The sequence below is a fragment of the Notamacropus eugenii genome, chromosome 2, assembly GCF_028372415.1.
Source record: "Notamacropus eugenii isolate mMacEug1 chromosome 2, mMacEug1.pri_v2, whole genome shotgun sequence".
Taxonomy (NCBI): domain Eukaryota; kingdom Metazoa; phylum Chordata; class Mammalia; order Diprotodontia; family Macropodidae; genus Notamacropus; species Notamacropus eugenii.
In genome coordinates this window covers 71923442-71943403 of record NC_092873.1, presented here as the reverse complement: position 1 = coordinate 71943403, position 19962 = coordinate 71923442, and the positions used below count along the sequence as shown (strand labels likewise).

The following is a 19962-nucleotide window of genomic DNA, read 5'->3' as shown; positions in this document are numbered from 1 at the left end:
AGGGGTCTGCACTAGAGTGGTGGCAGTGTCAGAGGACAGAAATGAGTGTATTTGAGAGTAAAATCAACAGGCCTTGGTAATAGATTGTATATGGGGGAAGAGAGGTTGAAATATTGAGGAATGAGAGAGGATGCCTAGTTGTGAGCCTGAGGGACTGGGAAGATGGTGTTGCCTCCTACAGTAATAGGGAATGTAGGAGGTAGGGTGGGTTTAGAGGGAAGATGATGAGTTTAATTTTGAACATGTAGAATTTAAGAAGTCTACTGGATATCTAATTTGAGATGTCTAAAAAGTTAGTTAGAAATTTGAGGTCAGTAGAGAGGTTGGGGCAGAATTGGCAAATTTGGGAATTGTCAGCATTGAGATGGTAATTAAATCCATGGGAACTGATGAGATCACCTAATGCAGTAATAGAGAGAAGAGACTCAGGATAGAACCAATGTGACACCTCTGGGTAGAGGTGTGATCTGGATAAAGATCCTACAAAGGAGACTAAGAATGAGTAGTCTGAAAAGTAGGATAAGAACTAGGAGAGAGTGTTGTCCCTAAGACCTAGAGAGAAGAGAATATCAAGGAGGAAAGGGTGATCAGCCATGTCAGAAGCTACATACAGAAATTTAAGGAGAAAGAAGTTTGAGAATTGGCCATTCCATTGGCAACTAAGAGATCATTGGTAACTTTGGAGAGAGTAGTTTTGGTGGAATGATGGGTTAGAAGTTGGACTTTAAGGGATTAAGAAGAGAGTATGAGGAGAGAAAATGGAGGCATCTATTGTAAACAGCTTTTTCAAGTTTAGCTACAAAGGGCAGAACACATGTAAGAATGGTAGGATCAAGTGAGGGGTTTTTTCAGGATAGAGGAGACCTGAGCATGTTTGGGAACAATATGGAATAAACCAGTAGAGGGAAAGATTAAAAATAAGTGATTGAGTGGGAATGACTTAGGGGCAGTCTGTTTAAGGAGGCAAGATGGAATAAGATTGCTTGAGCAGGTGGAGAGGTGGATTAAACTTCATAAGGAACATGGTCACCTCATTTTATGGGATGGGGACAAAGGCAGAGGTAGTGGCAGAAGGCATATGAGTTATATTAAAAGGGGCCTCTCACAGCAAGTGGCCTGAATATTTTCTGTAAAATATAAGACAGGTTTCCCAGCTGAGTGGGGGAAGGGGAGCCATGGGAAGTTTGAGAAGAGATAAAAGGTTTGGAAGAACCTCTGTGGAGAGCAGTATAGTGAGTTGATAAGGCAGATATAGAAGGATTGTCTAGCAGCAGTGAGATTATGTGACAAATTTGTAATGGATCTTGTCTGAACAGTTGCATAATTTTGTTCTACCTTTGTTCAGCAGCACATATGTAAGAGGAAAGGCAATAGATCAGATGACAAGAGTGATCAAAGGATAAAGCTTGGCAGAGTGCAGTTGGCCAAATAATAAGGGAGCTAAGGATTCAAGAGGAGCATAGTACAGAGTTGAATCTGTTTAGCAAGAGATCAGGATGGAGAGTGGCTAATGCAAGGGAGATGGCATTTGGGAGAGTGTCGAGGAATCAAAATACTTGAAGTCAGAGAGGGGATGAAGAGTAGAGGTTTGTAAAGGAAGACAGAGGGAAAAGTGAAAAGCCAATAAGATTATGTTTCGATAAGAGAATTTGGGAATTCCTGAATGTGGAGGTGGCACATTTGTGGGTGATGGCAAGATCAGAGATATAACCATCTTTGTTGGTGGCTGAGGTGAGGTAGAGGAATGGCTCATGGGAAGTAAGCAGGTTGAGGAACAGAGTGGTTAGAGTGAGAGCATTGTGCACTCTATGTTGAAGTCCCCTAATTTGAAGGTAAGAAGTTGGGAAAAAGAGAAAAAATTGTGATCCAAGTACTGAGCTCTTTATTAAGAACAAGAGTTGTCAGTGCTCTCCAGTTGTTTACGAGAACCATTCTTCTCCTTTTACCATTTACCTTTTGGGGAGTAACACACACACACACACACACACACACACACGACAGCATGGCATAGAGCTGGCTTTGAAGTCACAAAGACCTGGGTTCAGGCCCCTTCTCTAAAACATTCTGAGTAAGTCTTAGCAAGTTATTTAACCTTTCAGTGATCAAGGCAGAAAGCTTCAACTAGTTTTCTCATCTTTGAGATCCTTAAACTATATTAAACTATAAACTATGTACACTCTAAAGGTGAAGATAGAAAATGCTCTGTTTGGCATTCAAAGCCCTTGATAATCTAGCCCCCTCATACTTTTCCACTCTTCTTACACCTTACTCACCAATACGTACTCTTTGATCCAAGACACTGACTGCCTGGCTCTTCTCTGAACAAAAGACTCCATCTCTCAGCTCAAGGTCTTCTCGCTGGCTGTTGCCCATGTCTGGAATGCTCTCCCTCCTCCATTCTGACTCCTGGCCCCTCTGGCTTCCTTTAAGTTCCATCGAGTTCCATTGCCTTCCTTCTGTTAGTTCTTTCCTATCTATCCTATAAATAGCTTGCATTGGGTATATTTGTTAGCCTGCTGTCCCTCCCATCTGATTGTGAGCTCCTTAAGGACAGGGACTGTCTTTTGTCTCTTTTTGTATCCTTAGTGCTTAGCACACTGCCTGGCACATAGTAGATTGCTTAATAAATGTTTATTGAATGAATCAATGAATTTGCAAAGATTTTTACCCATTCTGTTTCTTTTCTTTCCTCAGTTTTGTTCATGGAAAAGCTTTTATATTTCATGTAATTGAAATGATCTGTTTTACATTTTGTGATTGTCTCTGTTCTTTGTTTGGCTAATAATTTACCTCCTAACTATATACTATGTACTAACTAATATATCTCCTAACTATAATAAAAGGTACCTTTTCTTATTGTCTAATTATTTAGGGTATTACTTTTAATATTCAAGAGCCATAGATTTTTGTATTTAAAAAGAACCTTAGAAGTTATTTAGTCCAATTTCCTTATTTTTCAGGTAAGAAAACTGAAGCCCAGAGAGGGAGGAAGTGACTTACCCAAAGTCACACAGGTCATACATGAGAGATGGGATTTGAACCCAGTTCTGTGAGTCCAGGGCCCATACTCTTCCCACTACACCACAGGGTTACATAACAATTAAATAATAAAACCCAAAGACTAGAATCCAAGTCTTTTGACTCAGAATCTAGTGCTCTTTCAGTGGGTTTAGCAACCCATTTGGGGTTAGGAGTAGTTATAAGGATGCAGCTAAAACAGTCCTTAGAGAAAAGATTATATCCCAAAGAACATAAATAAGCAAAATAGAAAAAGAGAAGGAATGAACTTTTAAAACAGTTTAAAAATTAGGAAATTAACACATAAGCACAAAATAGGCACAAAAAAGGAGAATTAGATACATTGTAAAAGAGAGACAACAGAAATGATAAAACTAATGTGACTTTTTTGAACATTCTAACATAAATAAGAAACCTCCTCCTCCTTGCCTCTCCCACCCCCCCACCTCTGCCATTAAAACCTTACTCCCTTTACTCTTTATTTTCCAGATGCTTCTGCACTGCCTTTGGGAAGTCAGGCTGGTGGTTTTCCAGCTGCTGCCCAAACCGGGGTATCTCCCTGCCCCTTTTGTGCCAATATGATGATAGGATGGGCACAGAGGCTGAACTGTGAGACTATGACCTCCATTGAGGCTATGGCTAGGATCAAGCACTCAGGTCTGAAATTTCAGTTCTCTATAAAAGAATCCCAGAAGTCTTGGGACAGGTTCCCGAGGTTGATTCAGCATTTGGAATTTGACGTGTTGGTGAATGAAATCTCGTCTCTTTCCCTTGCTGCATATCAGATTCTGAAGGAGTGAAGGCTGCAGTCCAATATGCTTCTTCATGATTACGTCTGTTGTGAATTCAGTGAGATGAATACCTCGAGTCCAAACTATAGTCATCACAAATGCAGAGGATGTTTTTTTTAAACAAAATCTGAATGTGGCTTTCATCAGTCTGGAGAATTTAGTCCTTATATCACTGGGAAACAGTTGCTACTACAAAGAAAACAGATGGCCTGATGCTCATTGTTGGCCCCATGCATGAAGGCATTTCAAGGGTGAGGAGCCTGTGACCTTTTCACTGAGTCCAAGTTTTGCAAAACAAATCCTTTTATTAAGGAGATTTATTCTGTGACTTTTGGATTCAATCAAAGGGCCACACTTGAGGACCTAAAGGGCCACATGTGGCTTCAAGGCTACAGGTTCCCCACCCCTGCTAGACCATACATGAAGGCAGCAGAATAATGCTTGTGATATTTGCACTAAAGTGGTAAGAAAACTAGTCTCTGAGTTCTTCAAGTCAGCCTTAAAGGAAATGAACATGGAGGCGTACCAGGGCATCATGATTGCAAACAATATGTGAATGATGTGGGAGGGCCCCTATACTGTAGGATGAGAGTACTATAGTAGGCCCAGGATAAGTCAGGCCCTGCAAGGAACACCACCCTGAAGTGAAGGCATACGGCTATGTGAATGATCTTGCTAAACTTGTAGTGTACCTACAAGTGATCAGAGCCTGCCAGGACCCCGGAATCTCCTGGGTTCCCCATCCAGTGAGTGAATCCTTCCTCATCATAACCCTAAGCAAGACCTCCTTCCTCACAGCTATGACTCCAGACCTCCAGATCTTCCCTACTCTTCAGGGAAACAGGCTTAGATGCTGACTTATGAAAAGACAAGGGTCAGCACACCCTTGTGGTTTGAGTTTTTCTGTCTTTATAATATCTGAAACAACCATGTTTTATCTATGAATATATATATATATAAAACAGTTAAGAGACTGCTGTTTCTCCCTGGTAGGTTTTGGACTGACCTGATCTAGGATAACCTCATGGTCTCTGATAGCCTTCTCTGGAAGCTGTCCTTTAGGGATACCATAGTGAGCCACCTTCCATTCTTACAGCTGCCCTAGAGTTCAGGCCTAACAAAGATCATTAGTAATCTCACCTCAGTGCTTCCAGGCCTAGAATATTTCTATTGCCCATGATCAGGAAAAAGAACCCCCTGAACCTTGGGAGGACCCTCCCCTTCATTGTAAAATTCCTAATAATCCCCCCACCCTCACCCCATCCTGTAATCATGACATTAGGTAGGGGGAGGATAGAATTTTCCTTCAAGGTTCTCAGGCTCCTTGAAGTATTCCCTGGCCATAGCTTTGGGGACTTTTCATTTTCTAGGACACTATTCATAAGGGAGGTAGTGGGGACAAGGCTACCCTCTATTTTCCTTTCTACTCCATAGTTTAACTCCTGGAGGCTGAGGAACTTGCTCACATATCCATTGATCAGATATGAATATCTGCAGACTCTTTTTTTAGTGTTTTCGAGGCCCTCCTTAGGAGGGCCCAGAAGCCTCTCACAGAAGGCTGGCTTAGCCTTCAAGGTGGCTAAGAGGAACCCTGCCAATTGCCATGCTTCTGAGAAATTCCTAAACTCCAGGTATGATGATATATGAGTCAGCCCCTACATAACCTTCACTGACCAAACAAGCTCATTCAGGGGCTTGCAAATAATTCCATTTTTGTGTCTCAATAGAAAATGTCTAAAATGATATTCAACTTTGCAGGATAAGTTATTTTTGCTTAAAAGGGTGTATCTTTTTCCTTTTGGAGTGTAGGATTCCAGGATCTCCTCCCTTTATGTGTTGTCTTTCCCTATTAAAATGTGTCTTAGGAATTCTCTTGACCATGTCTTGGGCTGAATACTGATGATCCCAGTTACTTCCAAGGTTCATGATATGGGTTTCTCACCACCCTGGGCCTTATTTGTGGGACACCTTAATTTTTGCAGCTTCTGAAGACTACCTGTGTTTCTGTGCTGACACTAGCTTTTCTAGTGGGTCACTTCAAGGGTTTCTGGCTGACTTTTTTTATATAATTCTAGTTTCTTGATCATGATTTAGGTTCATGCTATTTTGAGATTTCTGATAGAAGTGAAGAAGCTAGGCTGTCTACATCCATTCAGGCTTATTCAGTAGTCTGCAGCTTTCCTATGGTGTCCTACAGTCAGGCAGGTCTATTTCCAAACTAGGAATAGGACAGGGATTCTTTTTTGTTTTTAATGAAAAAAATTATACTTCAATTTGCACACATATAGTATTTTTCATCAAGAGTCCTTCAAAATTGTATTGATCAAAGTAGCTAAGTCTTTCATAATTGATCACTATTACACGGTTGCTGCCACTGTGTATGATGATCTCCTGGTTCTGCTCATTTCACTCTGTATCAGTTCGTATAAGTCTCCTCAGGTTTTTTCTGAATCCTTCCCTTCATCATTTCTTTTAGCAAAACAATATTGCATCACAATCATATACCATAATTTGTTCAGCCATTCCTCAATTAATAGGCATCCCTTCTATTTCCAGTTCTTTGCCACCACAAAAAGAGCTGCTATAAATATTTTTGTACATGTAGATACTTTTTCTTTGATCTCTTTGAAATATAGAGCAGGAGTTCTTAATCAAGTCTATGGATAGCTATTAGGGATTCCATAAATGGAAAGAAAGTTCCAGTTTTATTTCAATGTGATTGTTTTTCATTCTTGTCCTAAGTATTATGTTTAATGCATTTAAAAACATTATTCTGAGGAGTCCATGGGTTTTACCAGACTGCCAAAGAGGTTGATGATATAACAAAGTTTAAGAATCCCTGGACTAGGGGGTTAAACAAAGATTACAAGTAATCACAAAAGATAAAATAGATTATTTCACCAACCTCATCATTTCTTTGAATCTCCCCTTTTCAAAATATTCAACGATCTCTTAGTTGTCTAATTTTTCTCCATCCTCATCCTTCTAGGCCTTTCTGAAGCATTTGATACTGTTGAATACCCTCACCTGGATATTCTTTCTTCTACATTTTTGTGACACTACTCTCTCCTCATTCTCCTTCTATTTTTCTACCTGTTCTTTCTCAGTATTCTTCACTGGATATTCGTCCATGTCATACTCCCTGACTTTGTGTGTTCTCCAAGCCTCTGTCCTGGTCCCTCTTCTCTTTTTGCTCTAGACCATCTCACTTAGTGATTTCATTAGCACCCATGAGTATAATTATAATTTCTATTTAGATGATTCCCAGATATTTATATCCATCCCTGGTCTCTCTCCTGAGCTATAATCATGCATCACTAGCTGCTTTTTTAATATCTCGAACTGGATCTAAAATTTAAAATACCTAAAACAAAACATTACCTTTCCTCCCAAACATCCTTATTACAATTAGAACTAGCAACCTCTTAAGTAAGTTAGATATTGGGATGAAATGAGGAACTTGTGAGTCACTGAGCATTTTGCAGAGAAAGAGGCTTATTTTGCCCTAGGACACAGAAAGGATGTGCAGCAAGGATACGGTGGTAATTGGCTTCTTGGACACAGGCCCCATGTTTCCATCTGGAAATATGTCTGTCAGGCAGCCGTTAGGCAGTCATCAAGTTATAGGGACTTGTTTAGTCTCAGGCACCCACTGAGTGGGAGAGGTCCTGAGTCCACCTGGCTTGGCCTTTTCATTGGCTTTAGGTGAGGAAGCTACATCAGAGAGACTGGGACGGGTCAGGTTTTGTGAGGGGAGGAAACTTCACCAGGGAAACCACAGAAGAAAGGAAGATGGAAGAAGGCAGAATTAAGTTTTATGGAGGTTGTGTGTAGGCAGAAAGTTGTCTCCATTCAAGGGGAGTTGCATTAGGAAATTGCCTTCCTTCCATAAGGGTATTTCCATCCCTTCACCCATCACACACATCCTGAATGTCATTCTTATCTGCTCACACTCACCCCACATATCCAGTTCATTACCAAATCTTGTAATTTCTGCTTTCACAAACATCTCACACACCTATTTATCTCTCCTTACATAGCCTCCAGCCTGTTTTAGGCACTCATCACCTCTCTCCTGAATTAGTACAATAGCTTTCTAACTACTTTCCTTGCCTCAAGTCTTTCCCTACTTCAATCTATTCTCTACTCAGTTGCTAACATTTTCCAAAATGTAGATCTGACCACATCATCCCCTCTACACTCACCTCCTTACTCACTTCCGTGGGTGCCTGCCTATTCCCCCCACGAGCAAATATAAAATCCTCTCATTAGCATTTACGCTCTCACAGTTTTTCTTCCCCAACTCCTGCTTTCATACCAGTGGACTGGTACCACCCTCTTTCCACCTTTCCAATCTTCTTATACCTTATATTCCATCTTGGATGTATAATATGATCCAGTGACTCTTGTTTCCTTGCTATTGCTGGAACAAAGCACTGAGTCCCCCAGATCCATTCATTTGACTGGTTGTCCCAAATTTCTGGAATGCTCTCCTTCCTCATCTCTACCTCCTGGTTTCCTTGAAGTCCTACCTAAAATTCCCACTTTTTATAGGAAGCCTTTCTTGATTCTTAATTTTAGTGCCTCCCCTTTCTTGAGTATTTCAAACTTAACCTTTTTACAAATATATCTTTTATATGTATTTTGCACATAATTGTTTGCATGTTACTTTCTCCCTTAGATTATGAATTCCTTGAGGGCAAGACTATATTTTGTCATTCCTTTTCTCCCCAGTGCTTAACTTATTGCCTGGCATTTAGTAGTAGGGTATTTAATAAATGTTTATTGATGGTCTGACTTCATATCCTGGTCCCTTCCTATACTTCTGGTTTTCTTATACTTTATTCTCCTCCACAAACTCTTATCATACAACCATACTGGTGTATTTGTTATTCTTGAACAACAAGTACCCTTCATCTCCTACCTCTGTTCCTTTGTACTGGCAGTCCTTCATGCCTAGTTATTCACATGTCTCTTTTTAAAATGTAAGCTTCTTGAGAACAGGGACTGTTTTGTCTTTCTTTGTAAACCTAGTGCTTGGCATGTAGCAAATGCTTATTTAATGCTTGTTGACTAGATAAATGACTGATATTGAAAAAATATACTTAATGAAGCAGTGTTTATTTAGAATTCATTTGGAGTAATAGTATCAGTGACATACCTCTCACTTTTTTTTTTTTTTTTTAGGCTTTCAGTTTTGTTCTAGTATTTCTTATTTTCTGGTAGAATCATTGATCTCTATTTGGTCCAGACTAATTTTTCAAAGAACCTATTAATTAAGATTTTGTACCTTCTGTACTAAGCTGTCTATTTGTGCCGTTAGAGCCCTGATTTAATTTGTAATATATATCATTTATAAATTCTTAATTAATTTCTTCCAAGAATTCCCATAGAACTTGTGGCAAATCTGTGATTTTCTTAAGAGCCTTGCTTGTAGATCTTGTAGGGTTATTTTCTTCTCCTGGTTTTCTGTTTTGCTTATTCCTAGATGCATAATATTTCTTTATTCTTAGTGCTTCTTATTAGTCATTTTCCTAGCCCTACTTCCTGAATTATAACTTCATATTAGGGCCAGCATCTGTGTACTTTTGCAAGGAATAGCAGGGCCTTTTTGATTCTGATCTGTATTTTCTGGGTTCTGGATTATTGAGCTCTGTGGTCTTCAAGGACCTACAGGTTAGGCTGGTGTGCTGGAAGTCTGATGCAGGGTGAGAATGACATGCTCCCATCTCCAGGTGTTTGTCTGGGTTTTCCCTGGTGCATATGATAGCAGGCTTCTATGACTTATGCTCATAGGCCAGGCTTTCCTGGCTGTACCTTTTTCCCTGTGCCCACAAGCATCTAGTTGTCTCTTTGTGCAGACACTGGCTATAAAAACACATTTATTGTAGTTTCTCCTTGAACTTCTTTATCAGTAGTGAAGCTGGGACCCTTTTTACATCCTTGCTGTAATAACTTTGTTAGAAGTGGGCTTACTGTTACACATATTCTGCTATATTGAGGAAAGTCCAGGACACGAACTTAAAATTTTTTTCTCTAGATAAAATTTGAATTATCATAGACTTTTTATTAGCCTGTGAAATATTGTGATGATCCCTTTTACTTGTATAAGGTACCCTGTCTTTATAATACCATTTTTTTTATGAGACCAGCATTTGGAGAGTGGTAATATGTGCATAGTTTAAATATAGCATTGCCCTGGTGATAAGGGACATTAACACTGTAACAGTGTTGCTTAGTACCAACATAGTTTCAGATACCAAGAACTCTTGAGTTCTCTAGCATTTGGCTACCACTAATTTTGAAGATACCTACATGGTTAAACTTTTTTCTGAGATAGTTGTATGTACCATATGAGAACAGAGTTATGTCAGAAGAGTGAAGTATACCAGTCAGTCTATTTCATAAACTGACATCTGAAACTATCAGTTGGGGGGGAGGGGGAATGAAGGAAAAATGGTCAAGTGCAGGCAGCAACCCAGCTGAACCCTCCCAGCATTCTCCTTCAAACATCTTCAAAATAATGCCTCATTTCAAATTTTGTAACAGCAGAGCCAACAAAATGTCAGGGGTGAGATGTTTTTCAGCCTAAGAAAACTTAAAAGGTTAGAAGGAGAGGTCTGTGACACTGAGGTGGAGGCCCTTTTGGAGCATGCACTTGTGTCAGCATAGCGTGGTGGTAGCAGCTTTGGGAGCTCTCAACCTAGAGATGGTAATGGGGTTGGACAACTAGTCAGATTATGGTGATCCTTTCCTGGCACTGGGGCAGCTGGCACTGGTTGGCAACTCTGTTGCCTACAGGCAGTTCTAGGTCACAGTTCCAAGGCAGAGAAAAGTACTTATAGTTGACCAAAAAGGACCAGAGATCTTGGTCACAGTTCCAAGGCAGAGAGGAGGGCTACTACTTGTGGCTACACGGGAGCAGATGCCCCTCACAGACCAAGAAAACAGTGACCACTCCTTCCCCAGACTGCAATATTTTGGAAGCACCAAAAAATTGCCAAATCTCCAGAACTAGCTCTGAAAACTACAGTATGGAAAAGCCTTAAACTTGGAACAGTACCTCCCCACTCCAAGATAAAGAGAGCTCAACTTTAATATAAAGTTCAAAGTCAAGAAATTGGCTGGGAAAATGAAAAAACAACAAAAAAGGAATGTGACCATAAAAAGTCACTACAGTGAAAGGGAAACTCAAGACACAAACTCAGAAGATAACCATGTGAAAACAGCTACATCCAAAGAAAAATGTAAATTGGATAAAAGCTCAACAAGAATTCTTGAAAGAATTAAAGAAAGAGACAAGAGTGGCATAGAGGAAAAACTGGGAAAAGAAATGAGAGTGATGCAAGACAATTATTAAAAGAGTCAACAGCTTGGCAAAGGAGGAACCAAAAAATAGTGAGGGAAAGCAACACCTTAAAAAAAGAGAGAATTGGCCTAATGGCAAAAGACACAAAGAAAATCACTGAAGAAAAGAACTCTTTAAAAAGTAGAATTGAGTGGCTAATATGACAGAAAAGAAAAATGTTAGATGTTGGTGTAGATTTGGGAAAACTGGGACACTAATGCACTGTTGGTGGAGTTGTGAACTGATCCAACCATTCTGAAGAGCAGTTTGGAATTATGCCCAAAGGGCTATAAATTGTGCATATCCTTTGATCCAGCAATACCACTACTAGGTCTGTATCCCAGAGACATCCATAAAAAGGGGGAAGGACATTTTGTACAAAAATATTTACAGCAGCTCTTTTTGTGGTGGATAAGAATTACCAAAGGGATGCCCATCAATTGGGGAATGGCTAAACAAACTATGGTATAATTATGATGGAATATCATTGTGCTATAAGAAATGACAAGCAGAATGATTTCAGAACTTACATGAACTGATGCATAGTGAAGTGAACAGAACCAGCAGAACATTGTATACAGTAACAGCAATATTGTCTGATGAAGAATTGTGAATGATTTAGCTATTCTCAGCAGTACAGTCATCCAAGACAATCCCAAAGGACTAATGATGAAGCATACTGTCCACCTCAACAGAAAGAACTGATATTGATTGAATGTAGACTGAAGCATACTACTTTTCACTTTCTTTTTCTTTTGAGTCTTCTTGAACAAAATGACCAATATTGAAATGTTTTACAAAAGTGCAAATGTATAACCTATATCTGATTGTTTACCATGGTGGGGGGGAGAGGGAAGGTAGGATAAAATTTGGAACTCAGAGTTTTTAATAAAAATGTTATAAAAGATTTTTCAAAAATAAAAAAGGAGACTTGGCAAAATGGAAAAGGGCTACAAAAGTTCACTGAATAAAATAATTCCTTAAAAATTTGAATTGGGCATGTGGAAATTAATGACTCCATGAGACATCAAGAAACAATAAAAGAAAGTTCAAAAAATAAAAAAAATAGAAGAAATTTGAAATATTGAAAAAGTAACTAAATCAGAAATTAGATTAAGGAAAGATCATTTAAGGATTATTAGACTACCTGAAAGTCATGGTTTGTTTTTTTTTTTTAAAGAGCCTACCCTTCATATTTCAAGAATTATAAAGGAAATATCTTAGATCTAAAAGATAAAATAGAAATTGAAAGAATCTACTAATCACCTACTGAAAGAGATCCCAAAATAAAAAATCCCAGGAATATTATAGCCAAATACCAGAGCTCCCAAGTCAAGGGGAAAATATTGTAAGCAGTCGGAAATGATACCATGGAGCCACAGTCAGGATCACATAAGATTTAGCAGCTTCTGCATTAAAGGAGCAGAGGGCTTGGAATATGATAGCCCAGCAGGCAAAGGAGCTACTTTTACAACCAAGAATAACCTCTCCAGCAAAACTGAATATAATACATCAAGGAAGGAAATGGATAGTTAATGAAATAAAGGAAAGCATTCCTGATGAAAACACCATAGCTAAATAGAAAACTTGACAAACACAAGAATGGAGAGAAGCATTAAAAGGTAAACATGAAAGAGAAATCATAAGGATTTAATATGTTTGAACTGTTTAGGAAAGGTGATACTTGTGAATCCTAAGAACTCTGTCATTGTTAAGGGTCTACATAGACAGAGTGGGAGTGAATTATGTTTAAATGATCCCCCCCCCCCCAAAAAAAGTGAAAGAATGAAAAAGAGTGTTGTACCGGGAGAAGAAGGGAGAAGCAAATAAAGTTTTCTCACTTAAAATAAGCATACAAAGGAAAGCTTTTATAGTAGGGGGGAAATTGGGCTGGGTGAGCAATGCTTGAAGCTCTTTCTTATTGAAATTGCTTCAAAAAGGAAAAAGTGAGCACAGTTAGTTGGATATGGAAATATACCTGACTTGAGGGAAGTAGGAGGGGGAGGGCATAAGAAATATGGTAGAGGGTGGTAAAGGGGAGGAAGATTAAAGGAGACAGTAGTCAGAGGCAAAAACTGACTTTTGCAGAAGGACAGGATAAAAAGAGAGCAGAATAAACAGAAGAAAATAGGATGAAGGTAAACACACAGCAATCATAACTGTAAATGTGAATGGTATGAGTTCACCCATAAAATGGAAATGAATAGCAGATTAGGATCAGAAATCAACAATGTGTTGTCTACAAGAGTCATACTTGAAACAGTAACACACACAGAGTTAAAAGGGCTGGAGTTTAATATATTATGTTTCAGCTAAAGTGAAAAAGGCACAGGTAATAATCATGATCTCAGACAAAGCAAAAGCAAAAATAGACCTAAATAAGAGAAATAAATCAGAAAAACTACATTTTCCTAAAAGGTAGCATAGTACCTTTGAAATAATATCAAAAAAATTTTTGCAGCATTTTTCTGACAAAGGTATCATTTCTCAAATATATAGGGAACTGGGTCATATTTATAAAAATGAAAGCCATTCTTCACTTCATAAATGGCCAAAGGATATAAATAGGCAGCTTTCAAAAGAAGAAATCAAAGCTATCTATATAGTCATATGAAAACATTCTCTAAATCACTATTGATGAGAGAATTGAAAATTAAAACAACTCTGGGGTACCATCTCAGATCTATCAGAAATGACCAATGCTATAGAGGTTGAGAAAAAATAGGTACACTAATATATTGCTTGTAGAGTTATTAACTAGTCCAGTCATTCTTGAGAACAATTTGGAACTATGCCCTTAGACCTATGAAACTTTGCATACCCTTTGACCCAGCAATACAAGTGCTGATTCTGTACTCCAAAGAGATCAAAGGAAAAGGATCTATATATACAAAAATATGTAAAGCAGCTCATTTTGTGGTGGTAAAGAAATGGAAATTGAAGAGGGTGCTTTTCATTTAAGGAATGGCTAAACAAGTTTTGGCACATGATCATGATAGGGTAGTATTTTGCTGTAAGAAATGATAAGGGGGTGATTTCAGAAAAAACATGGGAAGGCCTATATAAACTGATGCAAAATGAAGGGAGAAGAACCAGGAGATCACTGTGTGCAGTAATAATAATGTTGTAATGATATCAACCATGAAAGACTTGGCTACCCTGATCAATACAATGATCCAAGATAATTCCACAAGATTCATGATGAAAAAAATGCTGTCTACCTCCAGAGGCAAAACTAATGTACCATGTACAAATTGAAGTATAACTTCCTCACTTTCTTTTTGTTGTTGTTGCTTGTGTGTGTGTGTGAGAGAGAGAGAGAGAGAGAGAGGGAGAGAGAGAGAGAGGGAGAGGGAGGGAGGGAGGGAGAGAGATGGCTTACATGGAAATGTTTTACATAATTTCACATGTATAATTGATATAATTTTGCTTACCTTATCTGTAGAGGAAGAGTGGAAGGAAGGGAGAGAATTTGGAACTCAAAATTTAGAAAGTTGAAAATAAATGAATAATAGTTTTTTTAGATGAGAAACTATTAGTAAGAATCAAGTGGACAGATGACTAGAGAGAAAGAATCCATAAAGGGTGACTGATTGGCAAATACTTAGGGAATGTATGTCTGAAGTATAAGATAATGGCAGCACTGTAACATACTCAAGCAATTACAATTCATGATGCAATAAACTGAGGCCTGAAGTGACATTTATATGAGCCTAGGGTAGTCATGTTGTGTGGAATCTTAAGTATCTTTGAATCTTTCCTTTGAGATGTCCTATTAGTATGACTAATTGAAACTAAATTTTGAGCATTTTAGAATGAAAATTTCAGTCCAAGCTAATATGGAGGAAATTAACTGGGTAATAGAAACTATATATACACACATATGTGTACATCTATACCAAATATGGAGACTTGTCAAGGTGCGTGCACCACTTCTTTAGGGCTTTGATGTCTTTAGTGTATTCTGAAGTATTTAAATCATGAAGCCATGGCATCATCAACCTGTCTTCTCAGACTGATTTCCTTATACTCCTGTTCATATACTCTCACTATGTTCACTACTTTTTATTTTCCATCTCCTTGACTTTTCACAAGCTGTCCTCAAGCCTGGAATGTACTCCTTCCTCACCTCTGTGCCTTTGAATCTCTTTTTCAAATCATTATCACCTTTCATTTGTGCTATTACAATAGATTTATTATTTTCCCTGTCTCAAATCTCTTGCCACTCAAATTCATCCTCCACTCATTTTCTAAAGTGATATTCCTGAAGCCTGAATCTGATCTTGTCTCCTCTCACACTCAGTAAACTCCAAAAATTCCCATTTACCTCTAGAATCAAGTATAAAATTTTTTATTTACCATTGAAGGTTTGTGGTAATCTATCCCCTTCCTAGCTTTTCCCTATCTTCTTACACTTTGTTCTGCTTTATGCATGCTTCAATCTAGCTACATTTCCCTACTTGCTGTTGCTTTCACCTGACATTACCTCTCCCATATCATTGTGTGATCTCTGTGATTTTAAGCTGTCTCACATACCTGGAATTCTCTCCCTCCTCATATCCAACTCTGATTTTCCCTGATGTTTTTCAAAATTCAACTGAAATCCTGTTTTCTGTTAAGAGCCCTTTTCTAATTCTCAAAGATATCAGTGCCTTCATATTTAAGATTACCTCCCATCTACTGTTTATATATCTTCCTCATTAGAATATGAACTCCTTTAGGTAAGGACTGTTTTTACTTTGAACAGAGTGTATATAGCAGAGTATCTACTTTTTTGTTACATAGAATATTGCATTTATTCTTAAACCTGTTACCGAGTAACTGTTTCCTTTATCAAACTAGAACTATATAAAGTATCATTTTGTGTTATAGTTTCATTTTAGCATTGTTGATAATGTTTCATTGATTCAGTCAAATATGAAAGGTATTAAAAGGTGACTATGGGCCTAGTGATCTCAGTATTTGGTCAACTGCCAAATAGGAAAGAATAATATTATATTTATCACCAGCCTTCTCCAGAAGGTATAAACTTATTGTTATTAAATTAACATATATATACTTGAGTAGCTATTTAGCATTTAAATGCTTCAACCCATCTCTGGTGGGTTTCTTTTGAGATGTTTGAGGCAGTAATTGTATTTTTATTTTAATTTGTTAAAAGGTAAAGTGATATAAAAACATGAGGTGTCTAACTTCTGACAAAAATGACTTTAAATTCACTAATGCATGTTTTCACTTTATGTTAATGAATGCTTTCATTTGATTAAGGGGAGGGGGCAAGGTAAAGCGATATGATGAGAAAAGGGATGTTGAAGTTTCCCTTTACAAAAAAATAAAGCCAGCAAACAAATACATTGAATTTTATGCTACCCTCTATGAATTCTGGATGGTAAGGGTTAAGATTTTCCATGTGATACCACAGTAATACATGGGGAAAACCATGTTAATTATCCCCATTTTCTGAAGATTTAAGGGTGTAGAGAAGATGTTAAAGTAGGTGGTATGGGAGGGAGGGATGGAAGGAAAGGAATTGAAATAAAATGAAGTGATACTGTATGCCAGGGACTATACTAAGTACATTACAGATGTTATGAGGATCCCTGGGAGATGGGTGCTATTATTATTACTATGTTAGGGTTGAGGAAACAGAAAAAAAAGTTAAATGACTCTCCCAGGGTCACACAGCTAGTTAACGTCTGAAACTGAATTTGAACTGGTCTTCTAACTCTAGATTAGGCACTCTATCCACTGAAGATTGTAATCAGTTTCAAGCCAGCAGGAAATACGTGTAATTGTGGGATAACATTTTTGTTGTTTGGGTTGTTTTTTTTTTAATTTTGTAAGGACCCAAAATTTGCCTCTTGATGAGGCAACGTCATGCAGATCTGTACCTGTTCATCAACTTAGCCTTAGTTAGTTGCCTGAGGTACTGAGAGACTTTCTCAAGAGTAAGTGGCTAGTATGGTACTTGACCTTCTGATTCTGCTCTACCATGCCACATGGCCTCTCAAAAACATGTATTTATTGAGCTAAATGTTTTCCATCATTTACTTTAAAAGTCATACACATTTCATGGTTGCATATAATTTTGAGTGCTCATTGATTTATTCAGTTCACATTTTCATTCCTTTCTAAAGGTACAAAACATGCCTGTTTTTATTCAGAAAACATCTATGTAATATGATAGAAATTTGGTAGTGGTAGTTTTTGTGTAGATTATGACATAATATACTGAATCTTTTTTGTATATTTAAAGGAACATGCATATGCCAATATTTTGGAGGAATGAACTAAAAAATCTTTTTTCTTAACTTTTCCTTAGGTAATGGCATTTTTTAGATACTCTTTAAAAATGTTTTTGTTCAGTTGTCCTTCCTTCCACAGTCGTTTACATACAGTATATAAAAAGCAGATGCTTATTTTTTGTTTTTATTTTTCAGATGTACCTTCAGATTTCCTAGCACAAACATCAAGATAACATTCACAGCACTGTCCAATGAGAAGAGGGAAAAACAGGAGGCCCCAGAGTCCCCGGTGAAGCCTGTGCAGCCGCAGATCACTCCCTTAACAATAAACATTCCTGACAACATGGCTCACCTGATCAGCCCTCTGCCTTCTCCCACAGGAACTATCAGGTATACTATAAGGCTTCTCAAAAAGTATTTACATAAACTGTCTATAGTGATTAGAAAAGCAAAGAAAATTTACTTGTTAGACTCCCATATATTTGAATAATAGTATTTTTATTGAAATTAAAGAAGCTAGCTTAATTCACTGTTTGTTACATTTTTGAAATAAGCCTCAAGAATATCAAAAAGATACCAGAAACTGTGTGATTTCTGTTTATTAGGCTTTGCACAGATCAGATCTTTCTTTATGTTTATGTGTTTATTATCTGTCTTTAGTGTTATTAAAAATGCTTTTATAGCCAGAAAAGAGATGGAAAATTGTCGTTTAGTACACCCCTCACTCAACCTAGCTCATTCTGATTTCATAACATCAGACGTCAGAGTTATAAGTGACCCTAAGGTTATCTAGTCCAGCTTCCTAATTTTGCAGAAATGGAAACTAAAACTAAGACACTGTAGCTGACTCATCCTAGAACATAGTAGAACTTGATAAATACTTACTGAATGCTTTATTCTTCCAATGCCTCAAGGGTAGTGAGTGGCAGAGCCCGAATTCAAACCCTGCTACCCTAACTTCTAGTCCAGAGTTCCTTCTGTTATATCATCTTCCATTATCAACTATTTTATTACAAGTAGTTTTCTTTCCCAATTGGATAGTATGTGTGTGTGTGCGTGTTTGTATTTAGACAAGAGGAACATTATATTAAAATAAAAATCTACCAAATTACTTGGAAGACTGATCTAGAATAGTGATTTCCAAGGCTTTTTATCACACAGTCCTATCAGAAAAATACATTTGCATGTACCCCAATAAAAATCTTACATATGTCCTATAAATATATATATGTAGGTATACACACAACTATAAGGAAATACAGTATTTTTAAAATAATGGTTTTTACTTCACAAAATTTTTGCTTTAACACATTAATAACTTATAGATCAACATTCTTAATTATTTTTGTATTGATATTTTGTAGACATATCTACAAAATATATATTTTTCATATGTGTACATATTTTAAATGACAGTATGTTTCATTTTTTTAAACTTGGTTTTATACTTTGTAATACAGTAATTCAAAGGTTTGATTATTTAGATGGCTTTAATGACTTTAATAGCTGAAAACGGTACTTCCCAAGGATCATTGGCTATGATTACTAAACCATGAACATGATAACCCATTCTCATTCTCAGTCTCAAACCAATGTTCTGCAAAGGCTTGTGTTGAAATTCAGTAACGATTTGCACCCTTCCCTAAAGTCAGTCACTTATTTTTGTAAAAGTACAGGCATACCTTGTTTTATTGTACTTCATTTTATTGTACTTCACAGATGTGTGTTTTTTACAAACTGAAGGTTTGTGACAACCCTGAGTCAAGCAAGTCTTATTGGCACCATTTTTCCAACAGCATGTGCTCACATCGTGTCTCTGTGTCACATTTTGGTAATTCTCACAATATTTCAAACTTTTTCATTACTATTATATCTGTTATGGTGATCTGTGATCAGTGATCTTTGATGTTAGTATTATAGTTGTTTTGGAGTGCCACGAACCGTGCCCATGTAATTGATTAATGTGATATATGTTCTGACTGCTCCACCAAGTGGCCGTTCCTCCATCTCTCTCCCTCTTCTTGGGCCTACCCTATTCCATGAGACACAACAATATTTCAATTACACCAATTAATAACTCTACCATGGATACTTCTAAGTGTTCAAGTGAAAGGAATCGATGTGGAATCATTGTTGTCTTATTTTAAGAAATTGCCCCAGCCACCCAAACCTTCAGCAACCAACACCCTGTTCAGTGAGCAGCCATTAACAATGAGGCAAGACCCTCCACCAGCAAAAAGATTACAATTCACTGAAGGCTCAGCTGATGGTTAGCCCTTTTTAGCAATAAAGAATTTTTTAATTAAGGTATGTACCTTTTCAAAAAATATATATTATTGCTCACTTATTAGACTACAGTATAGTATAAACATAACTTTTATATTCACTGGGGTACCAAATTCATGTGATTTGCTTTATTGCAATATTCATGTTATTGCAGTGGTCTGAAACCAAACCCACAATATCTCCCAGGTATACCTGTAATACAAAGTTACTGCATTTTATATTTTTGGCAAATTGCTTCAAAACCCTCTTAAATTCTTAATTTGAAGGATTGGTA

At 37.5% G+C, this 19962-nt stretch overlaps 1 protein-coding gene across 1 annotated transcript in view; it reads left to right on the top strand.

Annotated features, from left to right (window-relative positions):
* The window catches only part of FOXK2 (forkhead box K2), a 112635-nt gene that overhangs the window by 62335 nt on the left and 30338 nt on the right, over positions 1–19962 (top strand). The window contains exon 2 of the mRNA XM_072640901.1: positions 17598–17792. Coding sequence (XP_072497002.1) covers positions 17598–17792 — 195 coding nt within the window. The remainder of the gene's footprint in view (positions 1–17597; positions 17793–19962) is intronic.